The sequence below is a fragment of the Lathamus discolor genome, chromosome 1, assembly GCF_037157495.1.
Source record: "Lathamus discolor isolate bLatDis1 chromosome 1, bLatDis1.hap1, whole genome shotgun sequence".
Classification (NCBI taxonomy): domain Eukaryota; kingdom Metazoa; phylum Chordata; class Aves; order Psittaciformes; family Psittacidae; genus Lathamus; species Lathamus discolor.
Genome location: NC_088884.1, coordinates 58,283,372 through 58,300,106, shown reverse-complemented (window position 1 = coordinate 58,300,106; position 16,735 = coordinate 58,283,372). Strand labels below are relative to the sequence as shown.

General features: G+C 36.9%; 1 protein-coding gene across 3 annotated transcripts in view; it reads left to right on the top strand.

The window, feature by feature from the left end:
* The window catches only part of ATXN10 (ataxin 10), a 103,546-nt gene extending 87,850 nt beyond the window's left edge, over nt 1–15,696 (top strand). For all 3 annotated transcript variants that reach the window (XM_065672791.1, XM_065672780.1, XM_065672798.1), the window contains one exon: nt 14,890–15,696. In XM_065672791.1, the coding sequence (XP_065528863.1) occupies nt 14,890–15,077 (188 nt within the window). In that variant the 3' untranslated portion in view covers nt 15,078–15,696. The remainder of the gene's footprint in view (nt 1–14,889) is intronic.
* The last annotated feature ends 1,039 nt before the right edge of the window (nt 15,697–16,735 follow it).

The following is a 16,735-nucleotide window of genomic DNA, read 5'->3' as shown; positions in this document are numbered from 1 at the left end:
CTGTGCTACATGAAGTTAATGCTCCCCTGCTTCTCTCCTGCCTCAATGTTGCTGATCTGCTGCATTCTCAGCATGTCTTATGCAGAAAGCAAAATAGGATTTTGCAATGTGCATCTGTCCACTTTCACCTGCTTTGCAGCGTATTCTGCTACTTCTAGACACCGCAATCCAAGTCTAATAGCATGTAGGTACCTGGCTCCATTGCATAACATTCCTTTGAAGGGATTAAACTGTTTCCTCCCTCTGTGCACACGGTCCTTTCTGTAACAAATCCATTTTGTGATGCTTGTAAACCAGAACAGTGCTCTTACTATGATTTGAAAGCCTACTTGCTTAAAATTGCAACATCCTAAAATTGCCTGCATTGTAACTTTGTGATCCAGAGTGGAATTATTTTGTCTCTTTCTGTTTTCAAGGAAGATTAATTAAAAGGAAGTATTTAGGCAGCTCTTGAGCTGGGTGTTAAGAGAGTTGCTGAAATTCAGATGTGGTCACGAAGTGGTGCTACATCTTACCAGGGTGATGTAGAAAACTGAGAGGGAAAGGTTGGTGTAGCTCTTCAGCCACGGTTCCTTCAAGGAAGTCACGTCCAGAAACTTCTGTTTGCATTCTTGTTTCTAATGCATGTTTTTGTGGTTTCAGGCTGTGTTACTCATATTGCTTCTTGGATAAAGCTGTCTGGAAAAGCTTTAATCTGGATTCTTTTTATATGAGAACTTTGTAATTTCTTAGTAAAGTCTTTGTGGATGCACATTTTTGTTCAATCTTCATCTGTTTTGGAGACAGCTAAGATGTCATTATGTTTTCTACTAGAAACAATATTCTTATTTTCTTCATTTTAATAATTAATTTTTGCTTCCAAATTACAAGTACAAAATTTTCCAAAGAAATATCTAACTATGTGGAAAAATGATAGGATTTTTTTTTTCTGGATAGTAAAAAAAAAACCCGAACAATTTCCCTAAAGTATGCAATTCATCAGCTGAAGCTGGGTTGCCATGTTAAATGTTAAAAGAGCTCTTTATTACCTTTGAAAGGAGAAATCCTTTGATAAATCTTCTTATTTGTAGCATATGGAAGCATACTGAAAGAGGAAATGGGTATGCACTTATCCTAAAATAAATTTCTTTGTAAACCTGTCATTACCTTAAAATTGCATCCTTTGAGATCCTGAACAGTTCTGTAATGTGCATAGAAATATTACAAGGTTTATAGCTTATGAGATAGCTAGCTGAAGTTCAGCTGACATGTTTGCATTGCTTTAACTTTCTCAGTTTGAATTCATCTTTCAGTGCCCAATTTAGGAGAACTGTTACCTCGTCTAATTGCATCTCAGACTTTGTATCTTTTACATTCATGCTAACAAATAGTATTTTTTCCTTCAGGATATTTCTTGAGGAAAAGCAACAAAAAGACCCACCCTTATTAGTAAGAGACGTGAAGGTGATTAGGGACACTTAAGAACAAATTTGCTGTGCCTCTTGCAGTTATATGAATTTGTATTTTATATTGTCAGCTACTATAATTTTGCATAGTTCCAAGTAAATTCAATTAAGAAATGCTGAAAGATGCCAGATTTTTTAACTGTTAGTTATTAGGCTTTTAGCACAGAGGAAGAGGTAAGCAGAGTGAGACTAGGGAGATGCAGTTCATTACAAACCTTGCGGTATGAAGAGTTAAATTTCAGGGAAGTTTGAATGTCACTTTAAATTTTTCTCTGGCCTTTAAATCTTTCCATCTTGTATTGGCTGTATCCTAGTCATAACTGTGCTTCTGCATTCAAAAGAAAAAAGGGTGTTTCAAAACACAAGTGGACTTGTTTGCTGTTAGATTAAGGAGAGTTTCTTTCATAAGATGAATTTTTGGTTTTGAAAATTCAGTTTCTTGTTCTGCTTCTGAAAAGATTGGAGTGTTGTGCTTTACTTACGTAACCTGCATTTAAAAACAAATAACCTGCCACATATTAGGAGAGTGGATTGGAGATGCCTATCTGGGTAATACCAGTAAAAAATTTACTCCAGATCCTGCTTTTCAGGTTATTTGGGCTGAAAAGGTCTTCTAAATTAAAATATGTTCTATTTTGCTCTATAAGCCACTGTCGTCTTCATCTCTTACAGGCTCTAGCATCAGACAAGAGCCCTTCTTTTTGTTCTTGTCTTTTACCTCATCCTAAGCTCTTACTGCTCCTTCCAGCTTCATTTGTGGTCTTTCACAGATTCCGCTTGTTTAAGGCAAACATAAGGAAGACCAGCCCATTCTAATAAAAAGACTATTGACCCCAGTGAGACAAAAAAAGGTGCTTGTGAAAGACTTGAAATAAACTAACCTGTTTATTATAGAAGACTTTTCAGTTTACCTTAAGTTGTCTGGGTTTTCACTACTTGTTAACATTTACACTCATGAGTAATACAAAGGTGTGCCTTTTTTAATTTAAATTTTATGGTTGTCTTTAAAAATATTGATTACTCTTTTAAGAAAAAACGTATTTTCTGAGGTACTGCAAGGAAATAGTTGTTAATTAGTGGTAAAACTTGGAAATCAGAAATAAAATGTAGTTTTGAAGGTGGAATATTCTTGTTTTTTTCAGGATGCTTGCTAATCTTACCCTTTTGGGGTTCTTTCAGTAGGCCTATTGATAAATTGATTTTGTGAATGACTGAATTTAATTGGAATAACCTTATGTAAGTGTCCATGTTATATTAACCCCTAATCAGGCACGTTTTTCTGTTAGCCAAAAGTGCAGTCATAAGTGAAGATAAAATATCCTGCTGTAGGGTGTGTATGTGTGTGTGTACACACACATGTATATGTTCTTACATATATGAGTAAATACCCATCTGGCTATGTTTTACAAGGAAGAATTTTAAGTATTTATGAAAGAAAAACATGTGGTTGCTGCGGATATCCATACAAAATGTAGAAAACATAAGTTCATTTTCAGATACTACTTCCCTAAGCTGCTTCTTATATTCAGTCTGAAGGTCATCTGAGAGGTAGATCAAAAATACTTTTGACTGCATGGCAGCAGCAAGTATAATTGTGGTTCATGAAACTTCTGGGTAAAGCTAGAAGAAATCAAGTTGCTACGGTCTACAAGAGTGGCAGTTTGTTTTTGTGAGATGCCAGTGAAGACTTTCAGGGGAGCTGACACAAGTTCTATTTCCAAGTTACAGAGTGCAACCTAAAACAGGCCACATGCTGTAAAAAATCCTCACAGCTGAATAGAAGCCAGTAGAAAGCAAAAATAGGAGTGTAAGATGACTTTTTAGAGTAAACCATAGTACAGTTGAGCTTTTTCACATAAATGTGGCTATCTCATGTATGTTGGCAAGAAAATACAGCATAATGTTACATCAGTAATGGTTGCCTTTCTTTGGAAAGCTTGCTTTAGGCACTGCCAATGCATTTAGTAGTTGGAGGTGACCCATTTGATTCTGTATTTTCATAAGCATACATAAAATCATGTTATTTCCATGGACGTGGTCAATGCAAAGGACCTAGTCTGCTGATGAAAACAATCATGACTTCCTCATGCCAAGTCAAGTTCTGCCCACTTGGAAGACATTACACTTTTCCCCATCCCATTGACAATTTCTTTGTTGCACAATTAAGTTTGAAGTGGGCTAAATGGAAGTGTATTCTTTGCTAGAGGGCTTCAATTTTGCATTATTGCAGGTTGCTGCTGCTGCAACCCTTATCCTTAGACAAAGCACTATTAGAATCTTATTTTCTGTAAACCAATACTGATTGTGTCACTATGACTTTAACAAAAAAAGGTAGATGGTAAGGGTTTAGTGACCCCACAGTGGTGGTCAGCAGTGAAAGAATGGGACTTAACTCTGGTAAAGAGCAGAAATTTCTTGACCTGAACCTTTAGGTTCATAGTGCTGAAGACGACACAAAATATCAGCTGAGTGGAAGCCAACTACCATAGATAGAACTAGGATGAAAACAAAGAAAAAAAAGGTCAAGCAAGAAGGAATCTCTGTACTGCCATTCTCCAGTTCAGACTAATTCAACTCCTATGTGCTGTGAATTCTTTACACACAGAGTGGAGTTCTGGTTTGTGGAATATGCACAAACCTTAGCTCCTTCTCTATGTCTTACAATAATACTCGGATGACTGGTCAGACTAGAAGCTGGAACTGGTACAAGTGTTCATTCATTGAGCAAGAACAGGCTGAGAGGGGCTTATGTCTTTCACCTTATTCAGTGGACCAAATCCTACCCTGTTGCAGCAAGTTACTGTGAATTCTTCATAGCTGTATTTTGCTAGATACTAATGGAGCCTAGGGGTCTGTGTAGTTCTCAGGGGAGTCCCTCAATGTTGTATGATAAGGGTGGCTGCTTGGTTTTCTTTTGGCTGCAGTAGTGGACCAGTTTCCTAAGTGATTCCTAAGAGTCTTCAACCTTTTTATTATTTTTCATAGTGAAATGGGAAAGATGCTATTCCCAAACTCTACTTTGGGTTTTAGTTGGGAAGGTCATCTGCCCATGAGTACTTATTTCTGTCACTATGTATCAGGGCATTTTTACAGTCTTGAAATAAGTGTTGCAAGTAACCAGTATTGTTGTTACAGTAGTGTTACAGTCTGGATTCCATTCTATGTGGAATTTTTCCAAACAGTGTTGAATAAAGTGTCCTGAGTGAGGTTATTTAAAGGGGGAGGATCTAGGTGCATGCACCCTGTTGAAGAGGATACAGGAGGTGTTTGTGTAACCTAATCTTATTTTAAATCCCTCTTGACACTGGCTTCATGTCTAAAGAGTTGGGATAATACAACTTCTATGTCTTAACCCATTGTTTATCTTTTCTGTGCATTGCACTCTTTGGAACAGAACTTGGTTAAAGGTGAAGAACCAAGAAAAAACCCAGCCACCTTAAGCACAGTATTTGGTAGGTCTAAATTCTGACTCAAAGACTGCACTTCTGAAATATTTATTGCAAGAAAATGTTAACTTTAGAATGAAAACAAAAATGTGAAGTTTTCTTGTGAAATGTTCTACATCTACTAGCTGTATAACTAATCCACACTGTTCCCCAAGGTCAGATTTTTCTCTTGTCAAACACAACATTCTCCTAATATGAAAAAGACTTAAGACCACAGAAAGAATGTAGTATGTAGAACAGGAAAAGATGCTCTGAGAAATGAAAGCACTGCCCTTTTTTTTTCCCAGAAATAACCACAGATTAAATTTTGTGTTTGGACATTTAACAAATTTATAATTCCTAATGTTATATTTCAGGTTGCTGATTCCGTAGTTTCAGGATGCAATTTATTTAGTGCATCTGAAAGATGATTAAAACTCTGAAATTCAGAATTCAGCACAAGGGGAAGTATTAATTTTCTTGAGAGTATATGAAATACTAAAGCAGATTTGCAGAGATGTAAATATGAAGTTTGTTCCTTCAGTATCTCCCTTCTATCCAGCTCCAGTAATTGACAGCTACCATCATTAAGAAACATATATAATGTGCAGGGTTCCTCTTCGAGCTGGTAGAAGTTCAGCAGAGCTATACAGAATGCAAGCAGGTTTTTTCAAATGTTACATTATAATATTTCTAGTCCCTTGAGAAGTGTAATCTCTGTAGGTGCCAACTCATGCATGTAAAAGTGAGGAATTAATAACTCTGTTTCTAAACCAAATATTGTCATATTTGTTCTCTGCCCTGATCCTCTTGGTGGATTTAAATCCACGACAGGCTTGAATTCTTGAAAGAAGGCGGATCTTTAGTTACCTGGAGCAGCAACAACAACAACAAAAAAATATATAGATAATCTTTCACTGCTTTTGTAGCTCAAACAGCTTGCTTGATTTTTCTGTAGACTTTCTTTTGAAAAATTCCCCTCTGGGCTGAGACGGAGAACCAGAAATTTGAGACCTAAAGATTTTTTGGGGGTTTTTTTGGTTTGTTTTTTTTTTTTTTTAAATAAAGCTAGGAGTGGTTCAAAAATATTGTTGAGAATGGAATGCCTTCTATGACTGCCTTATCATATTTCAGTCTGTCTGCTTGACATTGTTTCTTGCATGCCTCCAAAGAATATTCAGATGTCATATGGCCAACATAATACCTTTATTCTGACATTATTCTGTAGCCATATTTTGGTCACTGTTATTAAAACAATTTGTAACATCAGCTGGTGAATGTATTGTCCCCTGCAGCTCCTTCCTGATCCTTAAATCATTTTCCCTCACTTCTGCAGTTTAGACTTCCTTCTTTCTCTTTCTGAAATTGTTTCCAAAATCTAACCTTTCCTTCCTCACAAAGAATATATTTGCTGTTCATTCCATCGAACTTCCTTATGTGCTCTTGCCTCTTGGTGTTCTGAGATTTCTTCAAGGAGATGCAACCATTTCCTGAAATTCTAGCAGGAAATTTGGCCAATGGCTTTTTTGCAAAACATGGGAGAAAAACCTTAATTAGTTATGATTTAGTGGCATCTTTCAAAACACTCATTTATTTAACCACTGTTATTTTTGGATGCACTGGACATCATCTGGTATCTATGACACTGGAACTGGAATTTCATTTGCCTTCATTGTTTTGATTATTTGTCATAATGTGACATTTAAAATCACCAAAAGCAATAGGAGTGGGAGTTAATATGTAAGTTAATCAGAGACACTGAATCAATAAAATATTCAAAACAATGTTGAAAGATAAGCTGATATACAGATCCTTCTTGAATCTGTATAATAGAGGAATCTCTAGAGATTACACATAGTAAAAGAGTTTCTGTCCAAATTGTGGGTAAGCTTATCTTGTCATCTACCTTAGTGTGATAAATTGGAATTAGCTTGACCACATCCCAGGTATTAACTAGGCTGGCTTTTTAAGTTTAGTGTCAAATTTTTGAAAGTTTTTTTCTCTACTTCTGTAATTTCCATTTTAATGCATTTTAGAAAAGCTCTTTGATTTCTATATGTATCCATATAAATGCACATTAATATATTCCTGTGTGTAGGTGGAGATTTTTTCTTTACATATCCAAGGAAATTTAAAATTACTACTGTCTGCCTGATATTTAATCAGTTTGTGAACACATTTCCATCCCCCTATGTTTTAGTGCATTACATCTCGATGTTTGTGATGGGTTTTAATAGTAATTTGATGCATGAGTTTCAGCTTAATGGAATTTTGCATTTTTTCTGTAAATGGGATAAGAAGATAAGCTGAGGCATTTTTAACAGGTAACAGCAGTTAAAGCCTTTTCTTTTTTGATGTAACAACCTGCTAACTCATTGGTACCTCTTCTAGGTAACTAACAGATTTAGTTGTTATGAATTGTGAAAGTGGAATTAGTGTAATAGAAGGACCTGTAAGAACAGAATATAGTAACTGTGGAGCATTATCTTAAGATTGATCAAGAGTGTGATCCTTTCTTTTGTAAAACCAGATCATTTATAGTTACTCATAAATTATGGGTTTCTATTAAAAAAGTCGTAATTTAAAGAGTAAATTGGCAGCCTAAGCAGCAAAAATAAATGTGTCATATTCATGGTTTTAAGCTAGTATTACAAGTCCGAGTATAGGAAAAAGTAAACTAGAGGTTATGGCTTTATTTTTTTTTGTTGTTATTGTTAAGTTCTGTAAGTTTTGGCATGAGAGACCTACTAGATAGAAATAGCCTCGCATAGCTAAACATGTACTATGGCTTTTGCAGCTTCAGCGTACTTGACCAAAATTTTGTGCTTCATGCTAAGGTGTGTTGGCACTGTGCTTTTAAGTCCCACAGAGCATGAAAGGAGGCACATAGAAATATGGCTTAAATGTTGTTTAGTTAGTAGGCATTAGAGAGATAGCAGTCTGCGTGTAAAATACTGTTCTATGTTGTCTTGTGTGATCCGTTAACCTGGAAATACAAGTGATCTGAGGAGAAAAATCCCCACTTTGCTCTAGGTAAGAAGTGTTTTACAACCCAAAGTCTGAAGTGGTATACAGCACTTTAATGAACGTTGAGTACCACTTAGTTGGATATCACTGAAGTATCTAGTTAAAAGCAGTCATGCCTCATGAATGAATGAGCCTCATAATTCAACTCTGGACAGTGCTGAAAATATGTTCCAAATAACATGGAGAGTTTGGATTCTGCTTGTGGGAATATAGCTAGGAGTGATAGGGCAACTGAATATTGGGAGCTGCTTTTATTTGTTTGTTTGTTTTCTTCATTTTTTCTGAATTCCTGATAGCCAGAAGGTGCTCACAACTGTGTTACACCTGTAATCAGCCATAGAGCAAATTTTGGCAGAACTTGTTGCATAGCTCTGGTGCCTATGCTTCAAAAGGGATGCTGAAAAATACAAATGGAGGGAATAGGTACAAGATTTATGCAAAGCTTGGAATGTGTCCCTCAGTTTCTCTTTAGTTCAGGCAAAAGATGCTTTCTGAGTGCCTTGATCATGATCTGTGAATGTTGGAGTTTTGTTTGGTTTGGGGTTGGGTTTTTCTCTATAATGAAAATTAGTGTTTGGAAACAATTCTAAACAAATATAAACCAGAAATAGATCACAGGCTGTAATAAATGAGATATTTGCCCAGTTGAACAATTTATTTAGGGGCACAGTATAATCTCCCAGTCATCATAGTACATCTTTCTGAAAAAGGCATGGAAATATCTTGTACATGAAACAGAACTGACAGGCTTGATTTCAAGAGTGACTGACCAGTGTCATCCGTGTTCTGTGCAGAAGCATTGCACAAAAGAGGTTTAATCATCTATCCTGGTCTTGAAGTGTATTTGTTGGCCATTGATCCTTAAGTGAGTGAATTTTCACTGAAAGTCACGCATGTGATATAACATGCCTGTCAGTTGATTATACGGAAGATAACACTCCCATTTTAAGAAAACCTGTATCCCAAATGGCACACTTTAAGAAATGGATTCATCATGACAGGTGATGGGTAGGATGTTCCAAGACTGATACAAGTACAGGTAGTATTTTTCTGCTAGCGGAAGAGATAGCTACTGGTATGGGATGTTAGTGAAAGCTTGGGAAAAAAAAAAAAAAACCACCCCAAAACGTTAATGTGCAGTTATTTTCTGCTGTGAATGTTGTGTTGGCTGTGAATTAAGGAGAACGTTGCCTTAGTACTGAAACTAATTTAATTACTTTAAACTGAGTAGTTTTGCACATTTGTCTGTTCTGAGATGGTATATTTTGACATCTTTCTCTAGCTAATCAGTGTTCTTCTATAGAGTGGAATTCGAGCTGCAAACCCCTGTTCAGGTTTTGGGGGATAGGCTTTCTCTCTTTCCAAAATATTTTCCTGAAGCAGATTTTATGGGGAGTGCTTGCAGTAAGCGTCAACAGCACACCCTGGCCTTCCTGTCCTAGATGAGTAGGAAAGGTCTGGCTGCAGGCATCTGATTTCATGCATGTCCAGTGACGCTTTGCTGCCACGTAGTGGTAAAGATAGAAGCTTGTTTGGCGGTGGATGGTCCAACCCTCCTGATCCCTAGGACCAGGTGAAAGTTACCTGTAGTAGACATGAACCTCCGTTTTGAGTTCCCCAGTGTTACAAATCTTACCTCTAGAAAGTGTGATCAGTAATAAATGCCTTGTCCAGCATCCAGTGATGCATCTCCACCTGGGAGGCTTCTAGGTTAGATGAGTTGTGTTCTGTATGCTCTTCAAGAGCCAGGTCAGTCAAGAAATTCCTGGGTGATACAGCACTGCCTGTTCCTATTTTTAAAATCCAGAATAACGTGACTGCAGTCGTAAGTGATAATAACTGCTATGGAATAAATAAAAATAAAGGCAACTGAAATATTTTGGACGTTTTTATTCTACCTTCCAGGCAGTCTTTTAAGTTTCTATACGCTGAATTCCTGAGGTTTTCTCATGCTGATAATTTAATATCAGGTGTAAATAGAGTCCAAAGTATTGATTGTAAAAATATGAAATTCTTTAAGTAAATCAATTAAGATAAAATCTTTAATTCTTTACATTTCGTGTGATTATGTTTTGGGGGTAATGTCTTAGGCACAAGTAAATGTTATTTAAAAAAAAGGTAAAGAAGTTGTAAGGAATTTGTATCATCTCATACAGCTTCTTGGACTTCATAAAACTACTAAAAGCTCCAACAGGAAGAAACTTGTAACTTTGTTAGCAATTTGGCTGACTTGGAGGGACATAGCTCCTGACTGTCTAATACGTGTGGTCAGTCAGAGCACGTTGTCCCAAACTCTGATTAACAGTTTTGGTAGCTGTCTAGAGACCTCTTTTAATGGTGAGAAGAATTACTTTCCAGTTGCTGTGAAACAGAAGTACTTGAAAAGACTGAAAGAGTTGACGGGGAAATGCTTTATGTCTTTTCAGTGTGGTCCAGTCAGGTCTGTAAGTGGAAGTGATTCTTCTACATGTCACTTCAGTATTACTTTCTTGTCTACAGAAGTTTTAGTGATAATTTGATTACTTGTTGAAGACCAGGAAGAAATATAATTAACTAGAATGGTATTTTCATCATCTCTGGTTTTTAGCCCTGTAGACCTGTTCCAGAAAAGCGCTGGGAGAAGTTGTGTGACTTTCACTGTTGCATAAACAGCCCATTTGACTGGGGTTCCAATTCTTATGGGTTGTCCATCTTTTTAAGATTTTGTACCTCTTCCTATATTTGTTTAAAATGTACTTAAAAATTAAATGGTCAAAAATCTGATTTAAATGAGGTAATGGAATTGGGCAAAGAATATCCTCTTTTTCTCATTAGGCCAAATAATTCTTAAGGAGGAAAGTTTCCTAAGAAATCATGTAATTATTGAAAAGTAACTGTAATGCAGGAAATGTTCTAACTAAAAAGAAAATAATTATCTACATTATGTAAGGAATCGAACTCTCCACCAAAGATGTTATATTTAGAAATTCTTTAGTATTAATAACCATTAAGGGGACTTAAGAAAACATATATTTCGTTCTCCTTGTCACCACTCTTCAGTATCCTATATTAATGATAATGCTTAACATTTCAAACTTAACTACTTGCTTTTTTTAAGCAACATACTTTCCAGGTTACTTATGCATTGCTGCATTTCTACCTTTCATCAATAGAATCAAAAGTGTTTTATAGAACAATTCATAAAGGACCTGGTGGCTGAAATAGCGAATGGCCAATAACATTTAGTCCAAATTGGACCTCCCAGTATGAGAATAAAAAGCTGGAATGCTCTCTTTGAGAAATAGTTTGTAAGTCCTCCTCTCCAGTAATGCATCACAGAATCACAGAATCACAGAATCCCAAGGGTTGGAAGGGACCTAAAAAGATCATCTAGTCCAACCCCCCTAGCGATTCCTGACAGTATGCGGTTTTATTTTCACACACCATTAAACTTGTAAGTCACTCTGCAATTGCAAGCACTAACTCTAGCCACCTCTTGTAGCAATATCCATATAAGAAAAATGATAGAATTGTTAAAAACTTCCCTTTGCAGTCAGTGGCATATTTTCATGGTTTACGTAGGTGCCAGTAAAATATTTCATCGTAAAATATTTCATCCTTTAGGGCAGATTGGTAGCACATTTTCTCTGCCTCTCTTCTTTGCTCCCTGTATTCCTCTCCCTCCCCCCCCCCCCCCCCACCCCCAACAATTAAAGTTACAACCCACAAGAGTTTAGATGATAAATTTTAAATCACTGTATGTAGATCTTACATCAGTGTGGAAAACAGGGCAAGTTGATTCAGTTTTGTTATTGTTTGTATAAGTCAAAGTAACATAGGAATCCCATAGCATACAGTACTGAAGCATTTTGAAAGAGTTGCTATAAACATATGCAAGTGTTTGCTTTCATTCCCTAAACACAGGTAGTCTGGTAATGAAGCTCCTGCAAAATGAAATGAATTTTTTTCTTTCTTTTATATGCCCTCTGCACTGTGACAGAAAGATTGTAATCTTTACTTGTCTATAATACTAATTAATTTGAGAGTGTAATACGTCCTGTTGGAAACATCTAGACAAGTCTGTGCAATCAGATCTACTGTGCTTGCTGCATTTCTTTTATGCAGTTTCACAACAAACAGGCTCATGCTCTTATTTGTAGTAGCTATGGAAACTTTAGAAGCTCTCTCTCTAAAGCTGAGCATACAATAAAGTGCTTAAAGTGCTGGTAGGATTAGAGACTGTAGAATATTTTTAATTTTCTCTCTGTGTCTCTATCTTTGGAGAGGAGCAAGAGGGTAATGTGAATATTAGCTGGGGACTAGCTTTAATCTCTGCTGACACTTAAGTCTGTCTAGGTCTGCACACAGCCATCCAAAGGTCTTAGCCTCACACAGCATGCGAACAAGGGAAATCATGCATATTCATGACTGAATTTACAATGGAAAACCTACATACAGAAAAGAGTTTTTGAATGGGTGAAAATGTTATTGAAACCATTTTGCAGCTTCAGCTACAGTAGTCAATAATGATAAATGCCATAATGATGATAGAGTTCATAAGATAATGGGGATGTCTTAGATATTATGTAAGCATGAATGGATATGATAATAGGAAAACATCATTTGCTGTGGGGTTTAGCAGTGGTTTTGTATTGAAGGACATAAAGGTGATGGTAACAGGATTATTCCCAAGGTTAATACACACCAAAAATACTCTGAATACTTTTTTTTTTTTTTTTTTTCCTGTGTGGCACTTTGTGTGATTGAGAACTGTCACTCTTTGAAAATTACTTTTATTTTTTTAGGAGGTTTTCTTTTATGCAAGTGCTGTATTTTATACAGAGCTGTATTTTAGGAACAGAACAAGAGAAGTCGCGCCTCATTGCAGGAGCAGAGCCAGGGAGGGTGGTAGTATGTTTCTCCCAGTCCACCGGGAGAACTTCATGTTACTTTTTAGCATTTGTGAAATGCCTTAAATCAGACCTCAGAAAGACCTGTTTAGGTATCAGCTTTGTTCCTCTGCATTCATCAGCTTGCATATTTCACTGTTGTGACATTTCTTCTCACCATTGGAGGTGCTGAGTGACATCCTGCTCATAAGCAGTCTTATTTCTTTGGTATTTTATTGTTGTTTTATATACTCAAATATAATCTTCAGTGGAAATACTTGGTTTATATAACTTAAATGAAGGAGGTGTGCAGAATGTTTCCTGTCAAAGTCTGAAGAACTGTCAAAAAAAAGCCCCCTATAGTTGTTACTGCTTTGCCAATTTTTTATTTTCCATTCTGGGCTGCTTGAATGCAAAAATAAATATAAACTGCTGTTAAAAGGCAGGGGGCTGTTTCACTGATTCGTGCCAATGCTGGGTTGCTCCTTAACCATGTATGTTTCCTGTGAAGTTTGTCCAAGCTACTCTTCATCTAAACTGCACTCTCTGTTGAGGATTCCTTGTCTGCTTTTCATTTCAGTTTCTTCTCTATTCTGTTTCAGCACCAAAGCAGCGCTGTGCTTACGTATGCTTTTTTTTTTTTTTTTTTTTTTTTTTTGTCTCCTGTGCACTCCGTTTACTGATTCCCCTCCCTTAAAATATAAGCTTGTGAAGGCAGGATCTGGTCTTACATTAAGAAAGCTGCTTCTGCTACTTGCTGTTGCTCACCTGCATTGCCTCGTGCATCCCACAACCAAGCTTGGAAGACTGCCTCTGCTGAGAGTGTATAAGCATAAGGGGTAGTTGAAGGCAGCAGTAAGATAGACACAGCTGTCAGTGCAGGGTGCACAGAGAAAATGGCAAAACTGCTACTGTAAGAATGTCCATGTAGTGGTACTGAATTGTCCAAATGCTGTCATGATAGATTGCATAAGAAAGTCCAGTTCCTGTATTTTATTGTTTTGGCTGAAGTTCCTGTCTTCCACAACTCAGGATTTTTCTCCTCCAGTCACCCCCTGGCAAATGCCAGTAAGAAGACTATCTTATCTCTGTGCTTAGACACTGTCCAACCCAAAAGACGTCAAGGAGATGAGTAAATTATGCATATTCTTCTACTGGATGTGAAGCTACATGTAGTAAATAATTGGTGCCCTGCAGGCAAATCACTTTTGTGTGATTCAGAATGGCTTGCCTCCCATATGGGTAACTTGGGAAAGATTATATCGTAACATAGCTTTTCAGCTGCAGAATTGGGACTAACATCCCTGACACTTCATAAAATGAACACTGTAGTTCACTTGGAAGATGCCTGACTGATAATCCTGGGAATTTAAATCCTTTGTCTATGGCCCTGACATGTGCTTCAATCCTGGCCTCAAGGGACCACCGTAGAAGGTGAATGAGTTGCAGCTTGTGCCCATTTAAACATGAACAGAAGCTACCTGCTGGTGATCTTAGTGTCTCTTCTGTTGGCGAGTTTGTAAAGGCACCCAGGCACAAAGAAATTAGTTTTGCTATCATTAGAAGTTAAATATTTTAAAGTGTCTCCCATGTTACTTGTGCTATTTTCAGTTGTTACCCTGTGCAAGAGGTGTTTCTCTTTTTCTACATTTCTCCAGCTTTTACAGAGAAAATAATAGTTGTCTTTCTTGCACCTGATTTACAGCTCATTTTGTTTGCCTGTCCTTGGAAGTGTAGTATTGAAGTGTTCAGATCCTAAAAACAGTGACTTTTTTTTTTTAAATCTCACTAGGAAGATCATTGGAACATTTCAATTAACTGTAATTTTGGCTTAAAATAATATGTCCTTTTAATTCCTTCATTTGTGTTTTGTTTCTATTTTAATTCAAGATAAAACTTAGTAAAATTGCCTGAAGTTAATGGACATACTTCATTTAGACTTAAATTACCTCATATGCAAGTATTTGCAGGTCCAGAGTCACTGTCTGTAAATGCCTTTTTCAAACCCTTGTTTTCTGCTGTTTTATGGGTTTGAGGGATGGGGGAGGGTGGGAGAATGCAGTAATAAATTAAAATAAGCATTGTTTCATTTTTAAGTAAATGATCCTTAACTTTGTGTAACAGTTGTGAACCCATGGGCAGTATATGCTATCCGAAATCTCACTGAACAGAATGAGAGAAACCAAGAGCTTATTGCGCAGATGGAGGAGAAGGGGCTGGCAGACAATTCTGCCCTTGAGAGTATGGGCTTAGAGATAGAGAAACGAGATGACAAGTTAATTCTGAGATCTGTCAGGAAGAAGCCTTCATGAACAAAAAATTAAGAGCAGTCAAATCATTAAAAGTAGATTTCTGTTTAAAAATACTCTTCCCTGCTCAGGCAATCAAGATTTCTTCAGTTTTAGTTCCGGTCTGCTGGAACTGTTACATTCATACTCAGAAAAGCTGCCAAATTTTACTTCTGCCTCACTGTTGTAAACAAAAGGACACCTACACATTTTCTGAATACCTAGATAAATTAACGTATGGAAAAAGATCTTTCTTTTCAGGTGGTTGAAATTTCATTACTTTCTTGTTCCATTAGTAGAAAGATCACATGTGTGCACTAGTGGGTTGTTCAAATTTCCATTGCTGAATCTGGAGATAACTATCATTAAAAACTCAGGAAAGAAATAAGTGCTTTGCAGTCTGCTTTCTCCATGTACAAGATCTGTGCTGAGTCAGGGCTAAACAATGAAAGTTACTTGTTTTCAGTCATGGTGCTTAAGTATCTCTTCTTACATAAGGTTTGGTGGAACACTGGATGTACATAAATATTTAGCGAATTAAAGATAACCTGTCTGTGTATTTAAATTATTAGTAAATTGTCTTTTCTACCTTGTTACCTTTCAGTCTTCATGACAAGTATATTAAAAACAAAGCTGAAGCTGTTGTGGCAACAGATGCTACATTCCTTTGCACTGGGGCATGTCTCTGTTTTGGAGACTTGGGTGTTTGTTTGAATTTTATTTGTTCCTTTGGATGGTAAGTCAGCCCGCTTTCCTTTTATTTTGCACTTCTCATGGGTTTTCTGAACTCTGGCAGACTGCTGAAGAGGTAGTTTCTCACTGTGATTAATTCTAGCAGTTTCTTTTCACCCCTCTGCCTTTCCAAAACATTGACAAAACTCATTTCCAGTTAATTAATTCAAGAGAGGCAGAAGAATGGAAGGCCCTGCCTCTTCATTTTGGGTACCCTCCTATATTGTTGTAGGACCCTGCCACCGTGGAATGTGGCATGAATGAGATGAGGGGAGAAGGGGGGTAAAGAAAGGGTGGGGGGGCACGGTTAACTCTCTATGTGCCATAGCTTTGCCGTGGTAGCCAAGAAGTGTAATCCTGCATGCATAAGCAAAACAAGAATTACAGCTTAATATCACTAGCACTTGTGTATCAGTGTGTCATTTGTTTGTCTTCAGTTGTGTCTAACGGGAAGGTCCCAGAAAAATTAAATTGTGGTGTTGTCATCTTTTAATCCTGTTTTAAGATGAAACAGCAAGTTCATATCCTAAAACTACATGTAAATGTAACAGACATTTAGCCACGTGCATCAGACTTTGCTCCTCCAATTCATTTTTTGATCTAAAAATGGCAAAAAAACACATGGTGCTTTTAACGATGAGAAATACATATTCATACTTAAAATAGATAGCGTAGCTAGACTACTAAGATCTTTTCAAGTTAACCGTGTCTACTGAGCTGACCAGGTGGGACTACGGAATTGACCTAGTGGGATTTTAGTAACCTGCTGGTTTTAAAGGCAGTGATATGAAACTGCTGTCTTTAGACCGTATGTAAAGGGATATTGGCAAAAGGAACGGAAACTGTAACTTTTATTGCTTTTAGTGATTTGTTACTTTAAAAACAAATGGGAGAAGAGTGTTAGTTGCTTATATTTGTATTTATTCTTTGCTCAGACAAAGTGCTTTATT